Here is a 24,493-nt window from a genome sequence, read left to right on the forward strand (position 1 = left end):
CATGAAGACCATATAAGAATCTGTATTCTTACAGTACTAAAAGAAAGAGTTATTAGATCTATTGTAACAAAACAACAATAAATGAATGTCTGCAATATATATACATATATTACATATATTGCAAATTATAAACCTGAATAAAGATAGAAAAAAAACTGAGTGGCATATTAACTACTATAAAATAAAACTATTATTTCTATACAAGAAGCAGTAAATTAAAGAATATTGAGTCGTATAAATCGTTTAGGAATGTGCTCTGTCAACAAAATCATTTAATTATCTAGATTGCTTACAGTAGAAAACAATTAACCCTTTAAACGATGAATATATATATATATTTTTTTCAGAAAAAAAAGAAAAAGGGGAAACAAAAGCAATAGGGCTTTCCTAAGTTTACATTTGCGGTAACTGATCGATCGGTGTGGCGAATCTGAAGTCTTCCGGGAAGAGCTGGCTCGCATGCGGATACATTAATTTGTACGACTGTCGGATTGTGACGTCCGCGACACCGGCGATGTCCCCAATCTCCTTTTGCGATCTCTTGTCCTCCGATGCCTGTGTAAGTTAAAATATTAATAAAACTGAAAATAAAATAATGTCCATTGGCGCAGATCAAACGCGGTGGTTCGTTGTACGGTTTCGCATACCTGTGACGCCATGTAAATAGCTGCAGCGGCAACCGAAATGGGCGATCTTCCAGGTACAATATCGATCTCCACCGCTTTCCTAGCAATATGTGTAGCGGCTCGTTGTACCATGTTGGGAAGACCGAGATTGGAACAAAATCTAGACATGAAGTCGCCGGTAGTAATAAGGTCCACGCTAGTTTCGAGGGCTTTGAGGATCAATTTGAAGCACCGGCCGATCTCCTTTTTGCTTATTTTGCTGACCGCACAGATTTCCTTGAACGTGCGTGGCACGCCTTCCTGGCGACAGGCGATGTACAAACACGCGGAAGCAATTGCGTCATTGGCACGACCCTTCAGATTTTTGCCGTCGTGTACTTGCTTGAACAATGTGTTGGCTCTGTCCACAATTGTTTTCGGCAAATTGATGCGATCTGCCATAGCATTGATCTCGCGGAACGCATTGAGCAATGCTCTGTCAGAACTGCTCATCTGAAGGAATTATCTTCGTTAGATCTTTGTCCACAGACCAATAACTTCGCGATGAATATAAAGCTAAAACGTTTCATGTACTAACTGTACGACGATTTTGATATTTAGCAGTTCCAAAGCCGTCGAAGGATGCAGCACCTGTTCCTGGTCCAATCATCGTGGACAGGTCTGCACCATTAAGAAGTGGATTCTCAGGACCACCGACACGAGATGGATCGATTCCTGATTTCTCGTTGCTAAATGTCCTCCATTCTGAACCCACGTCTATTACTCTGTGGCACAGAAGATAATTAGCATATATGATAGATATCGCTTTTGTGTATTAATATTGTGACTAACGTTGTATTTCTATTTCTACTTGAACTTACCTATCTCCCACAACTAACCCACATTCTGAGCAAATTTGGTCTCCTGCTCTATAATCTTCTATAAGTGGAGCATCTGGATGTGCGTAGCAGCATACTTTGTCAGCAACATACCTGGCAATTTAAAAAATGGACATTTTGCAATCACATTACATGTCTAACTGCAATAATTTGAACAGAGATTTCTTGAACAGATAGGTCTACTATACAATCCTATGTCAACATCCTATGTAAATGTCAACAACTAAATTTTACATCTCGATCTCATTTCAAATTGTAAATATGATATGCCAATATACAAAGTCCGATAAAAAAAGTACCAATTTAGAAGGAGAGCTTACTTGATATAATTGATGCTTTGGGTGAAGCAAATTTAAAAGTTAAAAAATAATAAATTCGCCCTAGTGTGTCAGAATACTACACCTACCACTTCAACATGTGAGTTGTGTTCTCATTTGGCAAGTCTTTTGGATATTTCCTGTTATCCGCTCACCACTGTCTACTAATTCAGTTTACACTGATTCAGTTTATATTTTATGTATCAATCAGAATCCAAGAAATAGTGACGAATAGATAACAGAAAAGGTCCAGTTAGAAGCTCTGTGAAGTTGGCACCCCAAAATGAGAATTTTAAAACACTTAAAATGGTGTCCAATTGGTCCATACATAATCGTGTTTTGTCCACCTTGCAAAAAAAAGAATTGAAGAAATTTTATCATGTGCACTCTCCTAAATGCGTTGTCTTTTAAAATTATATATAGATTCTGATTGTCCACCATTTTTTCCACCAATGTCCACCAATTTCTTCTATTCTTTTTTTTATTCTTACTTTTTTTGCAAGGTGGACAAAACACGATTATGTATGGACAAATGTGGACAAATGGACAATCCGAATGCCATTTCAAGTGTTTAAAAATTCTCATTTCGGGGTGACAACTTCACAGAGCTCAGGTTAGATTAGATTTAAAATTAAGGTAGATTTAAAATAGCAAAATATCAAAAGTGACAGGCAGATAATAGGAAAGATCTAGTCTTTTCACTTAACATTTCAAAATTTTATGTCATTATTTGGAAAATGGTACACGACTTTTTATTAAACTCAAATCACTATCACTTCATGAGCGTTAGTATCTTCATTACCAGACACTCTGTATAAAGCAGTAGTGCTTGTTTTGGATCAGTCCAGTTAAGAGGCTTTTAAAACTCGACCTTGTCACATTTAATATATTACCATGTTGATTAAGATTACGTCTCTCATGCAATAAATAAATATCATGGAACTGCACGCCATTTTAACCTTTACTTCAACTACATTGATAACACACTATTCGTGCACTGATTGCAGTTTCAATATTTGTATAATCCACTCTTTTCCCCTCTAGTATCAAAATTTTGCGAAGCTTACCGTGACGAGCTAGCCATATTTTCGCGTTCACGTGCTGCGCAACACTGTTACAGAGTACAATCCTACACCCTATGATCACCACAATCAAGCAACAAAATGAAACGAGAAAGCACTGTTACTGCTTGCAGAGAGAAGCCTGAGAGCAGAGTGAAGCCTGAGAGCGGTCACGCTCGCGTTTATAATTCTCACGCCTAGTCAGCGCCTCTATGTCCACAAAACGTGGACGTTGAACTACGTAGCCAAAGTCCACGAAATATCCGCGTGGTAACACGCTATGCCCACGATTCTTGATTCTGTTCCTCGCTATGTCTAGATGCGGTGCACTTAGTGCTTCAAATGCTTCAAAATAGTTACTAGATGCAGTGTGTAAAATTCTCATTGGTAGCATAGCAGCCATATTGTTTTACTAGCAGTTAGTTATTTTCAATGATTCCGGATTGGCAGCTACTACGCATGCCACTGCTCGGGCACGAAACACCTTGCTCCAACATTACGATCTACTACATTATTATTTTTCGACATTCGGTTCCGACGAGCTGTGACGAAAGAACGTATCGCACTTTGGACGTGTACACATCCACGGAAACTGTAAATTCTACTTTAACGTCCTTTTATCGCCATGAACGAATCCGCCTGCGATGTGATGGAAGATTGGTGGCAAGAGTATTCGGTGTAGTGTGAATAATTGTGACTTGTGCATCGTTCGTTGTGCGGTGCACGCGATCGACTACGACTGCGAGAAAAGTGGCGACGGTGGCGGCGACGAGAGACAAAGACGGACTCTGCGAGGGAACGGTGTTACGTGTTTCGTGAGCCTCGTCGGTGTTGTGCTCGCCATGACGTTGCTGTGAAATCGTATTTCAATAATATCAATCCCGATGTTGGTCATAGGATTGCGCCAATGTAACTTTCATGCTTTTAACGAGGAGGAGAGAACCCGGGGCGGCGGCAATTCGTGGATACCGAAGAAAGCTTCAAACGCGTTTGAAGCTTTCGAGGTCGTATTCATGGAACTATGAACCTGGACTCGTTGTCTTTTACTTTGTCACAAATCAGTTATTTGGTTGCGAATTTGAGTAAGAAAAATTTCGAGGACAGCTGTCAAGAGTTATCGGGAGTAAGTATCGCGTTATCTGACGCCAGTTAGCCACCAGTTGGAACTCTCCGCGTTTTCAACATACTTTTCCTTTTTCCCAAAAGTCTTCACGCTTCTGCCTTCCCCTCTCCCGTTTCTCCGTCTATTTTTCACTATTCTCCTCACTCTCGCGCCATTTCTGCGCGTCGTAGCGATTTTGGAGCGATACGCGATGCAATATGCTCAATTAACGAGCAAGTATTCCGCCAATTTTACCGATATATCGCATTCGGACAAATCGCGAAACGTATTTTCGAGTAGGCGAACCGCGTTCCTACACATATGCACACGCACACGAGCACGCGCGCGCGCGCTACGCCGATCGCATATTAATAAGCGCCTCGCACGGCGTCGGAGGTATTTTCAAATAAGCTTACGTTTAGCCAATACCCACCCTTTTCCCTGTTTGTCCTTTTGGTTGCCTCTTTCCTAACGTATCATTTCGAATCTTCGGCTTTTTTCTGCGTTCCACCAGCCTATTAGAGTGAGACGCGATGTTTACCTCGATTCATCCCTTAACCTCATCAAGTAGGTTCCGCAGCCTCTATTCTCCCGTAAATTAATCTGAGATTAATTTCAGACTACGTAGCGTATCCTCGAAATGCCATGTTCTGATTCTTATCATCCTTTGCTGATGCAATACAACAATTTTTTCCATGCCTTACTAATAATTATACAAATTAGACAATATTGTGTGTCATTGATATTAAGATTTAAGGTTAATTAACGTTTTATAATTTTGGTTTTTTTTTCCTCTGTAGTTGGTGCAGTTGCATGGTCTGGAGGCAGACCGACACTTGTTGCGCTGTCTGATCTCGTATGTTGACTTCTCCAAGGGTGAATTAGCAGATTTGAGTGCTAAGGATTACTTCCAAGCAAAGCTGCTGAAACAGGAGTGCAACACCTTACTGAGCAAGCCTTCTTTTATATCCAATCTGTGCTCTGCCATAGATAATCCGTTACATTGCCAAAAGGTATTTGTACACACGTGAATTTAACTAATTACGTACTAATATTATTACTTGATATTTTATGAAGCAAGCTAATTTTTCTTTATGCTTTTCAGTCGTTGAATCCTTCCAACCCAAAGTTTTTTGCGAATCTAAAAAAGACACTTGGCTTAACCTTGGTGCAGGAAGTTGCCTTCGCAATCGCATTACAGCATTCAGAGGATAGTGAAATACGTGCGTTAGCCTTGGAGCACACTCAGAAGCAATTACCCGAGCTGATAAAGAATTACATAAATTCTGAAACGAGCAACAAACATCAGGAGGGCGGTCTACACGATTCTTTGCCTCAGGTCCTCCAGTTGATACTTTGCCAGGTTTTTCACGACACCAATCCGTACAAGCTACCGAGCGAGGATAAAAAAGACTTTCTCAAGAACTTACGACGCGATTTTCCTCGTGAACTGGTGCCGGTGGTGTTAGCGCCATTCCTGTATCCGGGGGACTGGGAAACTCCGCAGTTCAAAATCGAGCTAAACATGGCTGTCAGTCAAATGGTAAAGTGACGTTCATCGTCAGTGAACTTGTAAGATGACGTTATTTATCGTTAGGTTTCCTTGCAACGTTGTTATACCAATCGTTACGTTTCCAGGACGGTAACTCCTTGGTGGAGCTAATTATGGAATTAGGATACAGCTTTACTAGTAGCGTGGAAGAATGTCGGACGGCATTGGCAGGTTTGGGCGCGAGGGAGATCTCGCCGACCTGCGCTGCTCGTGTGTTGTCACACATGGCACATAGTTGTAGCAATCTCGACGATGCTGGAGGCTTACAGTCCTTTTGGGGCAATTCAGCTGCCCCACAGGACTCCAACAAAGAGAAACCGTCGGAGACTACCACCCCCACTACGTGGAACGTTGAAGTGTTCATTCAAGCTTTAAAAGAAATAGTAAGCTCGTGTTACGCTACAGATATGTTTTAAATGGTTTATTTGTGTATAAAAGCACGTAGATAACTATGATTAATATAATTTGTTTACATTCTAGCAGTCTACGTTATCGTGGAACGACGTTATTGTAAAGCTGGATCATGCGGATTTTATCATCAAGGATAGACAAGGTTTAAGTTTACTGATCACGGGTCTTAAGCTCGGTCTTCAGCATCAGGGATATCCCCCCGACATGTTCCCCGTCGAACTATTCTATCGGCACTGGGACAACGTAGAGGGCCAGTTTTCTTTAATTCAACAGATTTTGAAGTGTCCGGACATATTTTGCTTCGCCGATTACCCGTACCATTCTGTGACGGTTGACGTACTAAAAGCAGCCCCCGAGGGTGATAGCAAAGAGGCACAAACGTGGCGATCGCTCAACATCGTCGAGCTACTCTTGCACATGGCCGAGAGAGGCTTGTACAGTCCTGTACAGGAGATATTCAAGTGGCCCATTCAGCATTGTCCGGATGTACTCGTCTTGGCGTTACTGCAAATTAATCCACCTATCACGATACTGAGACAGGAATTGCTTAGTACACTGATGCCTATATTCCTAGGCAACCATCCTAATTCAGCTGTGATCCTACACCATGCGTGGCATGCCAACAATGTCAAGATAAAAACCATCATAATGCATGCTATGGCAGAGTGGTACATACGTGGCGATCACGATCAAACAAGATTATCGCGCATATTGGACGTCGCCCAAGATTTAAAGGCGTTATCCGCGTTACTAAATGCACAGTCCTTCCCATTCGTCATCGACCTTGCATGTTTAGCTTCTCGACGAGAATATCTGAAATTAGAGAAATGGCTGACAGACAAAATTCGCGATCACGGCGAAGTTTTCATTGCCGCTTGCGTGAAATTCTTGCAAAGGAGATGCCCCCAAGTCATGGGTCCCGGTATAAAAGAGGACCCAACGATCCCTAAGGCTAGTCAACTGCCGCAAGAAACGCTCACCACGATACTGGCTTGCTTGCAAGTTTGCACTGGGTACGTTCCTCTTAGAAATTACACAATTTGTCAATGTTTTCACTCACTGTTGGGGTATTCCATATCTAATTCTTTTATATTGGATAAACGCGAAACTTGAAGAAAAGAAAACTTAAATATTAGGAATTGATATAGTCTTGAGTTTGAAATTTGCTAAAAAAAATCCGCACGCACTTTTCCGTCAATCCAATGTTTATGTGTTGCAGAAATGTTTCTCAGGAACTATCGGAATTAATAATGACAATGGTACAGAATTGCAGCCTGATGTTGAGTAAGAACACTATGAATCGAGCACCACCACCAGGTGTACTGAGGCATCGAGGATTGGAGCCGTTTAATCCAGCAACTTTAGGCAGCCAAGTAACTTGCTTTCCTAGTTCTTCTTTGTTTGTTCCCTTACCTATGTTTATGGCTATTTATATGACATGGTTATCTTTTATAGCTTTTCTCTTCGAAGCAAGTTGATCCCCTCGGCAATCTCAGTTCGAGCTTGGCTTCCATGGGTCTTGGTACAGGTCTTGGACCACCGAGTAGCTCTGCTTTTAACTTGCCCGGCGCTCTAGGACCTCTAGTGTCGGCACCCGGCTCTCCATCGCGACTCATGGGGCCTTCGCCAAGTCCGTTTCCGATGTTGCCGTTATCCTCGCAATTACACTCGGGTCCGGTTGGCACTCAAGGACCGTCTGTGCTTCCTGGTGGCACGACCATCGGTGGATTGGGACGTCTCGGACCGCCAGCTGGCATTGAGAAAGCGAGAATGCCGGAAACCTCCAATCTCTTCCCGGATATGGGGCAAAATGTGTCGAAAGAGGTCGAGGATGAAGCAAACAGTTACTTTCAACGTATATACAATCATCCGCCTCACCCAACCCTGTCGATCGACGAGGTGCTCGACATGCTGAAGAAGTTCCAGGACTCGGGCAGCAGAAGGGAGAGAGAAGTCTTCAATTGTATGCTGCGAAATCTGTTTGAAGAATACAGGTTTTTCCCCCAGTACCCGGAAAAGGAACTACAGATAACAGCGCAATTATTCGGTGGGATTATCGAAAGAGGACTGGTCAACAGTTACATGACCCTCGGACTTGCATTAAGATTTGTGCTAGATGCGCTTAAGAAACCGGATGGTAGCAAAATGTACTACTTCGGCATAACAGCCTTGGATCGTTTCAAGAGTCGTCTAAAGGACTATCAAACGTACTGCGAACACGTCAGAACGATACCTCACTTCAATGAATTCCCACAGCATCTGATAGAGTACATAGATTACGGGTTGCAAGGACAGGAGCCACCATCGAGGCCGCAGGGTCCGGTTCTCCCGAAAACCTTGGCGGCGATGTTGGCCCCCGTCACAACAACGTTTAAAACTATAACGACGACCACTATCACGACGAGCACTACGCAGGCAAAACCGTCTACGACCCCAACCACATCTCTTACAGCCAGAGTGAGTTTAACGGTGAAGTTTTCGGCCTGATCTTTTCAGCTTACGAATGCGATTCCGTGCGCGCGTAACGCAATTTATTTCTCTTTACAGCCGTCCATGCCGTCGGTCGCCAACGCGACTAACATCGACACGTTGCTCGTAGCGACGGACAAGGAGGAAAAGATAACGACACCACCGGAAGCTCTGCAGGACAAGACCGCTTTTATCTTCAACAATCTTAGCCAACTAAACCTGCAGCAGAAGTGCGACGAGATTCGTGAGATTGTCACGGAGGAATACTGGCCGTGGATGGCGCAATACCTAGTTATGAAACGTGCCAGCATAGAATTGAACTTTCATGCTCTGTACTCGAATTTCTTAGACTGCATCAAATTACCTGAAGTCAACAAAATGGTCACGAGAGAGACATTCCGAAATATTAAGGTGGAGTGGAGTTTCACGACAAAATCTTTATTTATCAGATAATTTTCTTGCTGTTACTTAAGTTTTATTTCATCTTAGGTTCTCCTGCGAAGTGATAAGGGAATAGCGAACTTTTCTGATCGGTCTCTCTTGAAAAATTTGGGTCACTGGCTTGGAATGTTAACGCTTGGTAGAAATAAACCTATTTTACAGGTATGTCATTATTGTTACAAATATTGCACGCATTATGATATCGTTATGCATCGTATATTATGTATTGACATCATTTTAATTACCTTAACAGATAGACATAGATCTAAAAAGTTTACTCGTCGAAGCATATCATAAAGGGCAGCAAGAACTTCTTTACGTAGTACCATTTGTCGCGAAAGTGCTTGAGAGCTGTGCGAAAAGTCGTGTTTTTCGTCCACCCAATCCTTGGACCATGGCAATCATGAATGTCTTAGCAGAATTACATCAAGAACCTGACTTGAAGCTCAATTTGAAGTTCGAGATCGAAGTACTGTGCAAAAATCTAAGCATTGATGTTGGAGTAAGTATTTATCAGTTTTGATATCATCAGAACTACATATTGCCTTCATGTACGTCGAATTGTTAATAATAATCGGAAGATATCAGTTTATCAAAATCGCATTCTTGTCTTTTGCACAGGAACTGAAACCGGTTGTCTACCTGAAAGATCCCGACAAGTTGCGTAACCTGGAGTATCAGTTGTCGCATCCGAACAAAAAATCGGAGACCACGAATAATCAACAACAATCTCAAGGGCCTATAGAGGAACTGGTTGGCTCAACAACCAGCGGCACAATTAATCCCCAAGTCGCCCCTCCCGCAAATACGACACCTTCGTTGCCAGCCGGCCCGCCTGAGCCACGATTTAATTACATGGATATATCTATAGGAGGCATCGCCAATATAGCCCAACATATTACTATCAACAATCAAGTACGAGAAAAGGATTTCTTCCTTTCTAAAACATTTTTCCAATCTCTATTATTACTTTTATTTTTTACGCCTCTTTTATCACCAACAAACCATTCACACATGATAACGACGATATGTTGATTTCAGTTACCTCTCTTCCAATCGCACCCTCATCTGAAACAATTCGTTCGACCAGCAGTTGAGAGAGCAATTCAGGAATGGATTCATCCTGTTGTTGATAGGTCTATTAAAATCGCTCTCACCACCAGTGAGCAGATTGTAAGGAAAGATTTTGCATTAGACCCAGAAGAGGTGCGAATTAGGACAGCAGCGCGTCACATGGCGCGCAACCTAACCGCCGGCATGGCAATGATTACATGTCGCGATCAGGTAAATCTATATGTTAGGTGTGCAAATTAATTTGGACTTTTTTTGAAGCAATAGAGCCTTTATTACAAAACAATAATAAACATGTCAATCTTTGAAATATTTGCCATTATTTTCTAATAATTTCTTCCAGGTGACGAATTCTCTCTCGAAAAAGAAGGCTTAATTTCTTTAACAAAGCACTGAATTAATTTGCATTTGCCACAAAGTATAGATTGTTATTATATAGACATAATATATAATTTTTTTATTTTTCCTTTTGCGCGTACAGATTCTAGCATCGATCAGCACGAATTTGAAACAAGCGTTCATTGCCGCGCTAATCACTACGACGCCGCAGCAGAAGGATCTCGTCGAACAAGCTGCGAATGTCGTTGCCGCTGACAACATGGAACTGGCGTGTGCGTTTGTGCAAAAGACGGCTATCGAAAAAGCAGTGCCCGAAATGGATAAACGCCTAGTGAACGAAATGGAGCTACGAAAGATGGCTCGACAAGAAGGACGAAGATACTGTGATCCTCTCGCCAAGTATCAGGCTGAGAGAATGCCGGAGCAAATTAGACTGAAGGTGGGCGGCGTGACGCCCCAACAAATGGCAGTGTATGAAGAGTTCGCAAGAAACCTTCCAGGATTTCAACCGCTATCCGAACGTGACACACAGGCATTGTTCATGCCGAAACCTATTTCTGTAAGGACTAGATGAAAATTTGAAGCTTTCGCCTCATCACAATAGAATTTACAATAAAATTTCACTTATCTCATTGTCGCGTTTTGAAGGAGACTCCTGTCACTACGTTTACACCAAATTCAGCCGTGGCAGTTGCCACGGCGCAACAAGTGGCAGCTTACACAGCCGCGGTCAACAACGACGAAGTTGGGGCTATGCTGGAAAAACTCGCAGCAGAAGTGGAAGTTTTACTGGCTGCCATAGGGCCGGCAGCACCTCCGCCACAGCATGCTGCTCTTCACAGTCTGTTGGAATCGATCATTCTTACCAGAAGGTCGAGGGATGGTGGAGCCGCCATGGCGTTATTGAAGAAGGTGAGTTATTGTACGAGAGTAGCTTGTTTAATCATTCATGAATTTACTGTAAGGTTAAAGTTTACCGATAATGATCAATTCTTTTTTTTCAGACTGTCGAGGGTTTGTTGGATGGGCCTATTATTTCTAGCGGCGTCATTGAATCAGAAAACCTAATACAGCGCTACAGAGAATTGCATTTGCGTATCTTGAAGTGTCTTCAAGATCCACGCGCGTACGGCATGCAGTGGACCAATAAGCATGTGACTCGCTGCCTAACCGAATGCAGAGAGGAATTCCGATACAATTTCGAAGCCGTGGACTACCTCATAAGGTACGGCTTTGCGTACGATAAATCGTGCATTCTACGGGCGTATCTATAGGGCCTTATTAATTAATTATCGAATTTATTCCACAGATCTCACCTGATTAGTCTTCCACAATACGATGTAGCTCTGGCGCAAGCTATAGAGGCGGGAAACACTATGGCAACGGCGTTCGCCATGCAACTGGTTCAACTCTATCTCATCGACGAAAGACAGGCGACTCACGTCACCGAGACTGATCTATTCCACACGATTGAAACGTTAGCCCGAATGGCACATCACAGAACACCACCGGAAGGGTATTATATTAATTCTCAATCGGCAGAAGACGGGCAGATCCATTTAAATAATGATTCGATTTTCATTTTATCGATTATTATCAATATGTTTTTTGTAGTAAATTAATTCTGTTTGATAAGCATCTGCATGTAATAAGTACTATATTTTTTCCCTACTCGTTTCTTTTTTCAATTGCAATATCTCTCTTTGTTATTGAAGATCGACTTTTTCAAGATATTTTATTACATATTCAGGTTATTATTATTATTATTTCAGAATCTTGCTGTTCAGGCTGACAAGTCTGGTAGATTCCTTACGTGCCAATCACGATTCTGGCGTGCTAGTTGACAGAGCTCCTGCCGGACCGACGGCGCACATTCATTCCGGAATCCTGCAGGTGAGAGTAAGTAATTTGTCCAGATTATTCCATCCAAATAAATAAATTTGTAACTTCTCGTTAATTACATTTATCAATCTTAATTTGCGGAAAATAATCACAGCAGCAAAGTTGATGGAAATGTACAAAATAATTTCGACATGTCGTATTACTTGCTCGAATCGATAATTTTCATCAACAGTGTTTTTGTAATAATTATTATATTAAGAGAATATTGTATTATCATCGGATATTCTTTCCTGCATTGGCTAATTTCATTAAAGCCTGATGACGCAGGCGCTACGATTAACGTGTGACGTATGTTCTTGGCAGGCTCGCGATTTTGATGATCCACCTGGCCTGATGGAGAAAACGGAATATCTGTTGAGGGAATGGGTGCAGATGCATCATAATCCGCAGCATGCTCGCGATCCTACAAAAGCCTTCAGTATTTTTGTACATCAGATGAATATCCATGGCATTTTGAAAACTGATGATCTGATCACAAGGTTCTTCAAGCTGAGCACTCAAATGTGCGTCGATCTGTGCTATCGTTCGGTTACCGAAACCGCGGCAGCACCTTCGATGCTACGGGCTAAGTGTTTTCATTCACTGGATGCGTTTGTTCGGCTTGTGGCGCTTTTGGTGAAACATTCAGGCGATGCTACCAATACTCACACAAAGATTAACCTCTTGAACAAGGTGCTTGGTATCGTGGCCGGTGTGCTGTTACAGGATCATGAAATTCGTGGCATCGATTTTCAGCAACTGCCATATCACCGTATCTTCATCATGCTTTTCTTGGAACTGTGTGCGCCCGAGCCGGTGCTGGAAGCCGTAAACTTCCAAGTGCTGACAGCATTTTGTCACACCCTGCACATCCTACGACCGGCGAAAGCGTCAGGCTTCTGCTACGCCTGGCTGGAACTGGTCTCTCACCGAGTCTTCATCGGACGTATGCTGGCTATCACGCCACAGCAGAAGTGTTGGGGAATGTATGCGCAACTTCTCATCGACCTATTCAAGTATCTCGCGCCTTACCTGCGTAACGCTGAACTTGCCAAACCCGTGACGAGCCTTTACAAGGGTACGCTGCGAGTGTTGTTGGTGTTGCTGCACGATTTCCCGGAATTCCTGTGCGACTATCATTATGGATTCTGTGACGTCATACCGCCCAATTGCATACAAATGAGAAATCTGATCCTAAGTGCGTTCCCGCGTAATATGCGGCTGCCGGATCCGTTCACGCCAAACCTGAAGGTCGACATGCTGCAGGAGATAGCACACGCGCCACGCGTACTCACCAATTTTGCGTCCACGATACAGCCGCTGACCTTTAAGAAGGAACTCGACTCTTACTTGAAAGCACGTGCCCCGGTTACCTTCTTGTCCGAGCTGCGCAGCAATCTACAGGTGTCGCAGGAGGCCGGGGTACGCTACAACATTCAGTTGATGAACGCTCTCGTGCTCTACGTGGGCACGCAAGCTATTGCGTTTATTCGCAGCAAGGGCCACGCGCCGAACATGTCCACCATCGCGCATTCCGCGCACATGGACATCTTCCAGAACCTGGCCGTCGATCTTGACACCGAGGGCCGTTATCTATTTCTGAACGCCATAGCAAATCAGTTGCGGTACCCGAACAGTCATACGCATTACTTCAGCTGCACGCTCCTTTACCTATTTGCTGAGGCGAACACGGAGGCGATACAGGAGCAGATCACCAGGGTTCTTCTCGAAAGACTGATCGTTAACCGACCGCATCCGTGGGGTCTCCTTATTACTTTCATCGAGCTGATCAAGAACCCGACGTATAAATTCTGGTCACATGAGTTTGTACACTGCGCACCCGAGATTGAGAAGTAAGTTCTAGTTCTTCAAGGTAAAGATCTCCTCATATAATCCACGTCCTTTCTACATCGTTACTCGTTATTGTTTCAGATTGTTCGAATCCGTAGCTCGATCGTGTATGGTGCAAAAGCAGGTACCCACAACGGAGACGGAGATCCCGGAGTGATAGATTGTTTTACCTTTCGCTAGGACTATGTGTACAGTAAAATGGAAACCAGTGACTGAATACGTGTAAAAAGTTATTTCGAATAAGTGTGTACTATTGGGTATAATTTCTCGTGAAGAAGTGGGGTAGACGCCGAGTAAATATCGTATATATAAAAGTGTGTATCAATTTATATAGTGTTATAATATAGTATGTAAGAGACAATTATTACGTTAATATTTTAATAAAAGAGGAACATTGTGCGTGCCGACTAGGGGAACAACCTTATAAGTTATAACATACATACATACACACACACCTCACCTAAATGTGCTTTCGAAAAATGTATTTCAATATTGTGTATTATATATAAAGCGACATTGTACACATAAACACAGATGTCAGTATATACATAATAATAATTAATAAAGTGTATCATGATGCAACAAGAATTTGTGCAAATAAGAAATGGTGTTCAGCAAATGGAAATGGACGTTTTTTTTGCACGATATAGTGTGATACATTACGCGAGCCGACGTATACGATATTAGATGCATACCCAACGTAATTTATTTACGCGATTTTTATGAGTGATACTTAAAGGATTTATTAAACTTTTTGCTATATACATCGTTTGTACACACTTAAAGTATTATTTTTGTCGAACGGGAGTCTTATAAAGGTTGCTGATCGCGTGTAGCATGATACGCGTCTCTCTCTTTATCGGGGAACTTGGTCGGTAAATTCGGACTGTGTAAATGGCACTTTGCCGGATACATAATGCCTGCGACGTTCACTTCGTAGTCGCCCGACAATATGTACTCGTTCGTCACCTCTTGCGGCTGACCGTTCTTATCGAAGTTTTGCACAAATCCAAGACACACCTACAAACATAAATTACACGTGTAGTAATAATAAGGGCTAATAATATTAGATAAATTTTTTTAGGAAGGAGCAATATTGGTATTCTTGTAAATCTCGCAGGCACTTCTCTTCCATCGTGTCGAGAGAAGCGTAAGAGAAACTAAACTCGCCTGTTTCTTGAACGTAAATCCGTAACCGGTAGTCGTTGTCATTCCGCAATATTGTCCGTTTCGATAAATCGGCTCGCCACCCCAGCACCAAGTATCAAACTCGAGCTCGTGATCGTTCAGCAACAGCTGAACGTACTTGCGTTTGACTCCTTGCTCACGCTGTCTCAGAAGAGCGTCCCTGCCGATGAAGTCAACTTCCTTCTGCGAAATTATTAAAATAATTTTATGCAGATGGAACGATATTCCTCTGAAATGTTAATTTTTGAAGTAACATTTACATCAAACTTCACTCTCCATGATCTTCCGCATTCCAGAGGAGTAGTAAAAGTGTCCAGGTCTTGACCCCAGAATGCGTAAAACTTCTCAACACGCAGAGCTCTTGTCGCATAATAGCCGGCGTGTTTCACCCCGTATTTTGCTCCAGCGTCTATCAGCCTCGTGTAAACGTGCAACGCAAACTGAAATTCGTAATATCTGAAGTCTCTTGCGGACTAAAACTATTCCTCAGTCGAGAAAGAAGTGTCATAACTTGATGAATCAAGGGCGATATAATAACGAGTTGCTGTTGACCGTTACCTCATTTGGAATATACAGAACGTAGCCAAGTTCTCCAGTGTGCGTCAAGTTCATCGTACGGATGCCATTAGCAAGCCCGACATCTAACTCCTAATAAAAAATAATAACAAGAATACACGTAAATATCGAAATCATCGAGCAGACTCGAGCGAGATGAATCCTTCAATCGCTAAGGCACATTACTTTGAACGTGAAGAACGGAAAGTTCTTTGGATTTAGATCTATGTCCGTCAATTCAGTTAACAGTTGTCTGGTGGCGGGTCCCATTATGCAAATTGCAGTGTACGCCGATGTGACGTCGGACACGGCAACAGAACCGTCCGCAGGCAAGTGACGATGAATCCAGTCCTTGCAACGCGTTTGTTGGATAGTCGGGGCGATCATCATGTAACTAATGGAAACATTTTGTCGTGACGTAATGCTGTACATGCAAATAATTTTTCTTTTTCGCATGTCTTTTCGTTGCAACTCACTGATTCGGCGCAATTCGTGCCAGGCTGCAGTCGTTCTCGTAACCACCGTGATGATTCTGCATACCGGTATGGATGATGCTTCCTACGGGCACGTCCACGTCGTTCGAGCACAAATACTGCAGTAAATCCACAACTTCTGTGTCGTTTGACTAAAACGGTACAAGAATGTAATATTTTAAATATCAAACGCTCAATTGCAATTCTCATAACAGAATGAGCTTTTCTGATTATTTACCCATAAATCGATTTTCGTAAACGAAGAATAATCACTCAAGCCGATTGCTTCTCTACAAGCAGCATACTCATGCGCAACTGCATCGAACCAAGGTGGCTTGCCGAAGGTATTCGTGTAAGCTATTTTGTACCTTTGAAAGCCATCGGGAAATTCTGGAAGGTCTATGGTAAACGCGCCATAAATTAGAACAATATAATATTTTTAGATATTAAAATTTTTCAAATTAACAGGAACACATTCTTGATTTACCATAGTCGTCATCTGGCTGGAACCAGGACGGTCTCTCGTAACCCATGACCTGTCCAAAAACCGCACCTGCATCCCTGAGTTTCGGATAGATCGGCGACATTCTCAGATTTCTGCCGGTCTTGAACTCGAGATGCGGGTACTGCAGCGCATAGTGCATACCGGGCACCTCTCGTACTCGGTCACGCAGGAATTTGCGATTGTTGTGCAGCCCGAGAAAACGCGAGACGTCTAACTCGTACATATCTAGTGAAGTCGAGCCATTAAGTATCAATTCCGCCGTTGCGCGACCAACTCCGCCGGCAGCGGATATTCCGACCTTTGGAAATGATCATGTGTATCTCAAAGAATCCCGAGGACTGATTATTAAACATTATTAAATTAAATTAAACGTTGCTCTAACGCGAGTTAATCAACCAACCGTTTTCATTCCAGCCGCGATGTAGTAATTACGTATTTCTGGAGCTTCTCCCACGATCCACCTGCAGTCAGGCGAGAACGCCTCGGGCCCATTGCAGAGCCTCTCTAGGACTGCGTTCCCCATGCTTGGAATCCTAAGCAACATCTGCTCCAGCAAGATGTGAAAGTGATCCCAATCCTCTGGCAAAAATCGCTTATCTGTGTTCTCTAAAATGAATTTTCATAAGAATCATTGAAAGTTAGTAATTTAATAATATTAAAATAGGAAGATCAACTAGTAATTTAATGTCGAGGATGATAAGTCTAGATCTGTGTCTAACCAGGAATTACACCATCCTCGAATGCTGGTTTTGCAACCGGCTCAAAACCACCGGCTAACAGTCGGCCGTTGTTTTCTCGAAAATAGATGTACCCGTCCAAGTCGCGTATAACAGGTATCATCGGATCTAAATCAGCAATAGGTTTAGTATGTAAATAATAATGTTCTACTGGATGAAGTGGCACCTGGAAAAACAAGAGATTCATTGTTTCACCAAAGAGCAAATTTGTCATGTGTGTTTTTCTTGAACGTTATTAAATAATAATACTTATTATTGGATCATAACGTCACCTTTACGTATGGCTCACTGAGTTTACCCACGTTTCGTGCCCAAAATCCAGCACAATTCACAAAATGCTGGCATTCAATGGTACCGCGCGTGGTCTCCACCGCTTTTATCTGGCCATTCTGATTAATCACTTTCGTAACCGCACAATTTTCGATCACTGTGACACCTAAATACGATAAAATAATATTTAGCTTGATGTACAATATATTAAATCAGAATTTTTAAGTACGTAATACCTTTCTGCTGCGCCTCTTGGATCAGAGCTCGACAGATCTGATATGTATCGCCGACGCCGTCTCCTGGAATCCATAATCCTCCGATGAGATCGTCAACGTGCAGCAACGGACACAGATTCTGAATTTCTTCTGGTGAAACCAAGTGGCACTCAATATCTCGTGAGCTGTAGTATTGATAAAATTAAAAAAGCGATAACATGTCCATATGACGGCACTATTGCATCTGCTGAATATTTACACAGATTGTGCCTTCATTCGCCTGAAGGAAGTCATACGATCTCTCGTTCGTGCCAAGGAAAGACTGCCGCATTGCTTCCAGCCCGTTGACAGGCCCTTTTTTTCCAATTCCTTGTAGAGAGCGATGCTATCTTGGGCGAGTTTCACTTGTGTCAGACTAGGCTTGAAAGCTCCTACTAATCCTGACGCGTGCCACGTTGTTCCACCCCCTAATCTATGGTAAAGAAAAAGTATACAGAAATGTATCTCAAGAGTATTTGAATATTTTGAAAAGTCATTTACCTGCCACTTTCTACCAGAACAGTTTCCAGTCCCAATCCCATGAGAGACAAGTGATACGCCACGGCACCCCCCATAACTCCACCTCCGCATATGACAACCCGCGCTTCCCTGGGAAGCACATGCTCCAAATCTTCGATTGCTGTTGCTGCATTGGTGGATTTCGCGGCAACGTCCGCAGTTTCATAATTGTTGGAGAGAACTGTTCTCCCTTGTGCTATACACCTACCATACAACAGTCCGGATCGCTTCCACATTTTAATCGATTGTAAAATCGAATGCAAAATGCGCCACTGATAAACTAACTGTTAACTATCATTCTTACCGAGCTATAAAAAAAATTAGATTTATGCAGCTCAACACACTTTCGTGCTTTATTAGTGTAATAATATGCTAGAAATTGTGCGAAGAGGTTACGTATCTTTGGTATATATTTATTTTCAATTTACATTGAGTTACTCGTTATCTAGTTTCCTCAAATTCTGATAGATAACGCCACGGTCCCATGTTGAGATCCGAAAAAGTTCTATAAAATTTTGCTACGAGCCTCCACTATCAAACTGGGGTAGTAATATTACTCAACGGCGAGTCAGATTTAATTCTTTTCTTAATTAACGGCTAATTTATACAATAATAATGTAACAAAAGAATACAATAACGCAGTATATTATTAAATATCATTTTTATTGAATATAGAATATACAATATATATTACATAATATCAATAATTCTCCTTGATATAATATTTATATAATTCAAAAATATCGCATGATATTTCCAAGGTAATACATTACGCAAACCAATGATTACCCATGCATTCTCTAGTCCATCCTGTTTGACATACCCAGCACCACTGATAATCGCATCCTGCTCTTGTACAAACCATGTGCATGCAACCACCTATTAGTAATCGATTTGTAACATTATATAAGCATTTAAATGCTTTAATATATAAGCATTTCATGCAATAGATGTTATTTATAAATGTTATATATTTTATTTTGTATTTATATTCAAATAATATCTTTATAATTAATAAATTTATAATAAATATAAAAAATATTTAAAAGTTGTATAAATAAAAAGCACATGTAAAATGGTCTTTAAGAAATAAAATATTATAAATCTTGTAAAATATTTATATACTATACAAAAATTAGAAATATTAATAAAACGATAATTTCTGTAGACGTACCAGCTTTTTCAGTCGGAGTTCTACATTTAGGACAAGGTTTTGTAGATACCTGTATTGTCCGTTTAGTAGCCTCGTCCCATTTAGCCTAAAAAATGCAAGCAATAAATAAATTTGTTCAGAAAGATCGCGTCGTCGATATATTAATTCAACCAACTTCATCAGCTTTCAGTGGGTCCACTGAATAATGCTTGGAAGAAAAGACACTTGTGGACGGTTCTGACGTCGACAATTCACATTCTCCTAGATGAAATCCTTGCAAACAAATTCTGCAGAAAACATACTGAAACAATCAGAATTAGCGTGATTATTAGTAAGAAATAATTGATCAACACGTTACATATTAATAATTAATATAAGAAAAAAATTAGAAAATTTTTCTTCTTATTTTAAAAAGTATTAATTGTACAGAGTTTCAAGTTTGGATACTGCCTAAGGAAAGTTTCATACTTTTGATGATGATTTTTTCGCTGCAGTTACTTACACCACATCCACTGATACACTGAATCCTTCGACATTCCTCATCGTCTTTCATAGGAGGCGGTATAATGCCCATGCCACAGTTTGGTCTTGGACACAGTAGGCCACCGGCCCGTAAAACGTATTCTTCTGTACTAAATCTCTGATACCTCTCGTACTATACGTCAAATACACCATAATGGGAAACAATCAAGTGGCAATGCAAAAGTGCTTATTCCGTTACAGACCTGTTCTTTATCGAGAAGATGAAAGTGATGGACTTCCCGGATAAAGGAATTGGTGCATCCAGCGGGGCACGGCAAGGTGTAGTATCCCTCGCTGGTGTCGAACTCGAATCGCCGCTCATGCAGGCGAACTGTGCAGTATTCGCGGAAACAGTCGAGACAAGTTACGTGACCAGCTTCGCACGGGAATACTAACACAGTCTCTCTGTGAACAAACAAACGTCAATTAATCGTTATACAAAAATAATAATAATAAATATGGTAATAAAAAAATAAAATAAATTATTGCAGACCCTCTTGCCTCGTCGTCAGAGTACTAAATACCTGACATCCGTACACGCCAGACAGGGAACGTTGCTCAAGTTCGGCTTGATGAGATAAAGGGGTACAGCTTCGTCGTTCTCTCCTAGACTGGGATGTTTCGCGCATTTAAAATAGAAGCGAGCGTACGTGACTTGAGATTCTGTTTCCTCACTGAGCGTGTTTGCAGCTACAGGGCAAAAGTCGTTCTCACAATGCACAGTTATCCTCCTCGGCTGCAGCACGTCTGGCCAACATTGGGGATCTTTATCGACGGTGACAGCGCCACTGCCGCATCTCGCACACTTGACCCTCAGTTTACCCATTTTCACATCTTTACACGGTGCCGAGCAGTATACGTAAAAGTGTGCTCGATTTTCCTGCTGCTCTGTCGGCATCAACGATACAAAGAAAACACTTAATCAGCTGTTTGCTATTGCTTGCAATGAGCTACTTTGTTGAATTAATTGCTCCACCTTCCGCGGGCAAATTATGTTGATCCGACTCGTCCAACGGCAGATCCATAAGCGTCTCGTTCATAGGCTTGCTACCGCTGTCGTTCACATCGGACGTCTCTGACGTGGATTCCTCTATGAGACTTGCAGTGCTCTGTCTTTTATTAGGCATCCTATTAGGTGTCCGCACTGCGTGTAAGATACTTTGCTGACCCAAGTCGCATTCCTGCAAAATCAAACGCGTCGAATATTGCAGTTACGCACACAGAAAAATATTTTTTGTACACTCCATGTACGTCTAAGCGTGCTCACCTCTATTATAGTCGAATTATGCAGTTCTTTACCTGCAAATATAATCTTAATATTTTCCGGCGCCATCCCCATTCGGGGCGCAACAATCTCCTTCAGATTCTTTATATCCCATTTTGGGTCTAACTCAACGGAGAGCGTGCTCCCCGTATTCGTCTTGATGTATATGCTCAGGGAGTTCGATATCTTCCGCTTGCCGAACCACAACAGTTGCAACATCCCGAGAAATGCGTTTCTCAATAAATCGAATAAAAAGCTCATTTGCACAGTGTTACTTGTATAATAAACTATCGTTATTTGGTAATTAGCAAATATTGTTTGAGGACAACATTCGAGCACTTCGTGACGTTTCTACCGGCGATGCCGAGAATACTGAGTACATCGGCGAAGTTTTTAGGTTAACTCAGTCTGTGTTCGGTGTGATCGGTGCGTGCGTGTACTCATCAGGGTTCGTCACACTTCAGCGTGTTAGAAGGCTACGGAATACAGGTACACCTGTAAAAATATATTATTGAGTTATTAGACCGCGTGATGGAAATATTATCTTCGCTTTACGCTAGAATAATTGTTTAATTAGTCGTAACAACACCAGATGAAATAATCTTTAGAAAGCAAGATAATTGATCAGTTCTAGCATGTATTACTTGGAGAAAGAGAATCAAACGCAATAATCATGATTTCTGTCGCAAATTGCTATCTTATATATACATCTGTTCATTCAGTGAACTTTGAAGGTTTTGAATTTGTACGTACATACACACGACACGTGTATCTGCACGCATGTGTAACTGCATGCTATTTCGAGAAGTGACGTTCCTTTACGTTTTAGGTACCTCAATAATGGCGTCTCCTCGGCCGAAGTCGCCTCGAACTCCAATTTCTACGAAGAAAGAGGAGAAAGAAGAGAGCTTTTGGGATAAAATTGGAACGCTCGGACGGAAGAAGCGCATTAAGGAAGGTACTATATTCAATTCTAATTTATTTTAATAATATAAAATTTACACGAACCTCATTACATCGCTCTGTAATGATGCTTATATCCTTATATGGTGTGGGACGTGTCATTCTTCACGCGATAAGAATAATTAGATAGAAAAGAATCTATTTTAATATTTTTTCTTATAATTTGCATACTTTCTCAAACTGATTCTTTCTTTTTTTTATTTCGTCAAAACATTGATCTAAATATATTGCAATATTGTAAATATAGACAAGACATTGTATCTCACTTAATTATTTTAAAAATATTTAAGAACAAGAAATACCTCTTATTAAACGAGGCTATCATGTTTCTAGTGCAAGATGTACAGGAAGAAGGAAAATACGCAATCGATTCGCCTGGATATGCTGCCAATCCTGACATGCCACCAGAGGAGTACGCTCTCGACGAGAACGAGGAGCGTTCCATGATAGAGCCAAAGTCCCTCGAGGATCCGAAGCTACAAGAATTGATATCCGTGCTAATCGAGTGGATTAACGACGAGTTGGCTGATCAGCGAATCATCGTGAAGGACATCGTAGAAGATCTTTACGATGGACAAGTGTTACAGAAGCTCTTAGGTACACAAACGCGTGCATTTCAGAGCGCGGAGTCCTAGAATAATTTACTCTTAGTGGAAGTGAGAAAGAGTTCGTTCACTCGCGAAAAATGTACTTCAGAAAAACTGACCGGGGAGAAATTGGACGTGCCTGAGGTGACGCAGTCCGAGGAGGGCCAGAAGCAGAAGCTGGCCGTTGTCCTGTCCGCCGCTAATCGAGTGCTGGGCCGGTATCCGCCTTACAAGTGGAGCGTCGAGTCCGTGCACTCGAAGAACATCGTTGCGATCCTGCACCTGCTGGTTGGCCTGGCCCGTCTGTTCCGCGCTCCCGTCAGACTGCCGGAGAGAGTCACCGTTCAAGTGGTAGTAGTGCGCAAGAAGGACGGCCAGCTGATACACCGAACAGTCAGGGAAGAACTGACGACGACGTACGATGATCTGGGCATGCGCTGCGAACGCGACGCGTTCGACACCCTCTTCGATCACGCGCCGGACAAATTGGCTGTCGTGAAGAAGGTAAGTGGTCCCGCAGTGGTACGTTGCTTCGCTTGTACTCTCGAGGGTACTTTTACTAGCTCGATCTTTTTCAGTCTCTGGTAACGTTCGTGAACAAGCACCTAAGCAAAGTACACTTGGAAGTGACTGATCTCGACACTCAATTCCACGACGGCGTCTTCCTGACCTTGCTGCTCGGTCTCTTAGAAGGCTTCTTCGTTCCGCTAGGTAGCTTTCACTTGACGCCAAAGACGATCGACCAGAAAGTCCACAATGTCTCGTTCGCGTTTGACATTATGCGGGATATCGGGCTACCGAAACCGAAAGCTCGTCCCGAAGGTAATTTTCGTAATTTTCAAGCTTCTTCGTGTCGTTATCGTGGAAAAATTCCTCTAAGTCACGTCTTTCTCTTCCAGATATCGTAAATTTGGATCTGAAGTCTACGCTTCGCGTGTTGTACAATCTCTTTACCAAGTACAAGGGAATAAATTAAGAAAATTTATGTACATACATTGGAGGGGAGGAAATCACCTGGATTTACGCGCAAAGTGTCGCGTTATTAAAGTTAATGATTTTAATTATATTAACAACGCCAATACTGCGACATGATTCTATTACTGAACTGCCATTAAAATCTTATTTATAGAAAATGTTAAATATATGAGTCTGCTCTTATAGCTGCGCATTTTATGCTTTATTGTATGTCTCTTCTTCCAAAATATAAACTTTATATATGTTTATATCATATTCAAACAGGTGAAAGAATAAAACGAATATAGCTAAATAGAGCAGACTACACGTGCACATTATAAGCTTTAAACGTAACGTGCCTTTTCATATATGTATAATATAGTATTTTATAATATTTATTTTTATCATGATTTTTAACTGTATTGATGTTTTGATCTATCTAGAGAGAAATGTAAAAAACTGTTTATATTAATAAATATATTTATCTATTATTCCTTCGTATTTTAGTTTGCACTCAATTCTAGGCGTAAAATACACGTGTCTATCGCAC

At 41.8% G+C, this 24,493-nt stretch overlaps 5 protein-coding genes across 8 annotated transcripts; 2 read left to right on the top strand and 3 right to left on the bottom strand.

Moving 5' to 3' along the window:
* Positions 1-239: 239 nt before the first annotated feature.
* Positions 240-3,031, bottom strand: LOC105278444 (transcription initiation factor IIB). 2 transcript variants are annotated; one of them, XM_011337544.3, is made up of 5 exons: positions 1,911-2,107; positions 1,487-1,597; positions 1,204-1,390; positions 648-1,118; positions 240-555 (listed from the first exon to the last, which is right to left on the bottom strand). In XM_011337544.3, the coding sequence occupies exons 1-5, from the start codon at positions 1,919-1,921 to the stop codon at positions 394-396; spliced, it is 942 nt and encodes a 313-aa protein (XP_011335846.1). In that variant the 5' UTR covers positions 1,922-2,107; the 3' UTR covers positions 240-393. The 2 variants fall into 2 exon arrangements, with proteins under 2 accessions (XP_011335846.1, XP_011335845.1); XM_011337543.3 differs by lacking the exon at positions 1,911-2,107 and adding an exon at positions 2,889-3,031 and having other exon boundaries at positions 253-555.
* Positions 3,032-3,469: 438 nt separating this feature from the next.
* Positions 3,470-14,615, top strand: LOC105278442 (CCR4-NOT transcription complex subunit 1). 3 transcript variants are annotated; one of them, XM_011337540.3, is made up of 19 exons: positions 3,470-4,005; positions 4,785-4,997; positions 5,090-5,527; positions 5,623-5,919; positions 6,017-6,960; positions 7,167-7,320; positions 7,403-8,404; positions 8,495-8,827; positions 8,906-9,019; positions 9,111-9,359; positions 9,479-9,772; positions 9,899-10,141; positions 10,410-10,826; positions 10,916-11,179; positions 11,272-11,492; positions 11,577-11,783; positions 12,040-12,166; positions 12,473-14,001; positions 14,081-14,615. In XM_011337540.3, exons 1-19 carry the CDS (start codon positions 3,904-3,906, stop codon positions 14,154-14,156), a joined length of 7,224 nt encoding a protein of 2,407 aa, XP_011335842.1. In that variant the 5' UTR covers positions 3,470-3,903; the 3' UTR covers positions 14,157-14,615. The 3 variants fall into 3 exon arrangements, with proteins under 3 accessions (XP_011335842.1, XP_011335844.1, XP_011335843.1); XM_011337542.3 differs by having other exon boundaries at positions 12,040-12,160; XM_011337541.3 differs by having other exon boundaries at positions 6,020-6,960.
* Positions 14,616-14,722: 107 nt separating this feature from the next.
* LOC105278441 (pyruvate dehydrogenase phosphatase regulatory subunit, mitochondrial) lies at positions 14,723-18,942 on the bottom strand. Its single transcript, XM_011337539.3, has 14 exons — positions 18,483-18,942; positions 18,202-18,414; positions 17,964-18,127; positions 17,730-17,893; positions 17,440-17,623; positions 17,121-17,326; positions 16,703-17,018; positions 16,454-16,614; positions 16,219-16,367; positions 15,929-16,136; positions 15,746-15,835; positions 15,448-15,627; positions 15,170-15,370; positions 14,723-15,019 (listed from the first exon to the last, which is right to left on the bottom strand). The coding sequence occupies exons 1-14, from the start codon at positions 18,734-18,736 to the stop codon at positions 14,810-14,812; spliced, it is 2,700 nt and encodes an 899-aa protein (XP_011335841.1). The 5' UTR covers positions 18,737-18,942; the 3' UTR covers positions 14,723-14,809.
* Positions 18,943-19,166: 224 nt separating this feature from the next.
* Positions 19,167-21,722, bottom strand: LOC105278436 (E3 ubiquitin-protein ligase parkin). Its single transcript, XM_011337530.3, has 8 exons — positions 21,443-21,722; positions 21,152-21,356; positions 20,700-21,063; positions 20,379-20,580; positions 20,156-20,308; positions 19,829-19,954; positions 19,675-19,759; positions 19,167-19,379 (listed from the first exon to the last, which is right to left on the bottom strand). Exons 1-8 carry the CDS (start codon positions 21,698-21,700, stop codon positions 19,270-19,272), a joined length of 1,503 nt encoding a protein of 500 aa, XP_011335832.2. The 5' UTR covers positions 21,701-21,722; the 3' UTR covers positions 19,167-19,269.
* A 76-nt stretch (positions 21,723-21,798) lies between these two features.
* LOC105278437 (beta-parvin) lies at positions 21,799-24,432 on the top strand. Its single transcript, XM_011337532.3, has 6 exons — positions 21,799-21,928; positions 22,269-22,397; positions 22,736-22,999; positions 23,099-23,493; positions 23,568-23,811; positions 23,889-24,432. Exons 2-6 carry the CDS (start codon positions 22,280-22,282, stop codon positions 23,963-23,965), a joined length of 1,098 nt encoding a protein of 365 aa, XP_011335834.1. The 5' UTR covers positions 21,799-21,928; positions 22,269-22,279; the 3' UTR covers positions 23,966-24,432.
* Positions 24,433-24,493: the final 61 nt, after the last annotated feature.

This window comes from Ooceraea biroi, chromosome 10 (genome assembly GCF_003672135.1).
Source record: "Ooceraea biroi isolate clonal line C1 chromosome 10, Obir_v5.4, whole genome shotgun sequence".
Classification (NCBI taxonomy): Eukaryota; Metazoa; Arthropoda; class Insecta; order Hymenoptera; family Formicidae; genus Ooceraea; species Ooceraea biroi.

What these genes read in the sequence shown, in the direction of transcription:
- LOC105278442 (XM_011337540.3), top strand. Translation starts at nt 3,904, where the DNA reads ATGAACCTGGACTCGTTGTCTTTTACTTTGTCACAAATCAGTTATTTG. An exon ending in ATCCGTTACATTGCCAAAAG is followed by an intron (nt 4,998 to 5,089) that starts GTATTTGTACAC and finishes TATGCTTTTCAG; the next exon opens with TCGTTGAATCCTTCCAACCC. An exon ending in ATATTACTATCAACAATCAA is followed by an intron (nt 9,773 to 9,898) that starts GTACGAGAAAAG and finishes TGTTGATTTCAG; the next exon opens with TTACCTCTCTTCCAATCGCA.
- LOC105278437 (XM_011337532.3), top strand. Translation starts at nt 22,280, where the DNA reads ATGGCGTCTCCTCGGCCGAAGTCGCCTCGAACTCCAATTTCTACGAAG. An exon ending in AATTGGCTGTCGTGAAGAAG is followed by an intron (nt 23,494 to 23,567) that starts GTAAGTGGTCCC and finishes GATCTTTTTCAG; the next exon opens with TCTCTGGTAACGTTCGTGAA. An exon ending in ACCGAAAGCTCGTCCCGAAG is followed by an intron (nt 23,812 to 23,888) that starts GTAATTTTCGTA and finishes TTTCTCTTCCAG; the next exon opens with ATATCGTAAATTTGGATCTG.
- LOC105278444 (XM_011337543.3), bottom strand. An exon ending in GGGTTAGTTGTGGGAGATAG is followed by an intron (nt 1,391 to 1,486) that starts GTAAGTTCAAGT and finishes TCTGTGCCACAG; the next exon opens with AGTAATAGACGTGGGTTCAG. An exon ending in AATATCAAAATCGTCGTACA is followed by an intron (nt 1,119 to 1,203) that starts GTTAGTACATGA and finishes TAATTCCTTCAG; the next exon opens with ATGAGCAGTTCTGACAGAGC.
- LOC105278436 (XM_011337530.3), bottom strand. Translation starts at nt 21,700, where the DNA reads ATGAGCTTTTTATTCGATTTATTGAGAAACGCATTTCTCGGGATGTTG. An exon ending in CTGGCGTGTACGGATGTCAG is followed by an intron (nt 20,581 to 20,699) that starts GTATTTAGTACT and finishes GTTTGTTCACAG; the next exon opens with AGAGACTGTGTTAGTATTCC. An exon ending in ATCTTCTCGATAAAGAACAG is followed by an intron (nt 20,309 to 20,378) that starts GTCTGTAACGGA and finishes TTTGACGTATAG; the next exon opens with TACGAGAGGTATCAGAGATT.
- LOC105278441 (XM_011337539.3), bottom strand. Translation starts at nt 18,736, where the DNA reads ATGTGGAAGCGATCCGGACTGTTGTATGGTAGGTGTATAGCACAAGGG. An exon ending in TCAGTGAGCCATACGTAAAG is followed by an intron (nt 17,624 to 17,729) that starts GTGACGTTATGA and finishes TTGTTTTTCCAG; the next exon opens with GTGCCACTTCATCCAGTAGA. An exon ending in TTCCGTTCTTCACGTTCAAA is followed by an intron (nt 15,836 to 15,928) that starts GTAATGTGCCTT and finishes ATTTTTTATTAG; the next exon opens with GAGTTAGATGTCGGGCTTGC.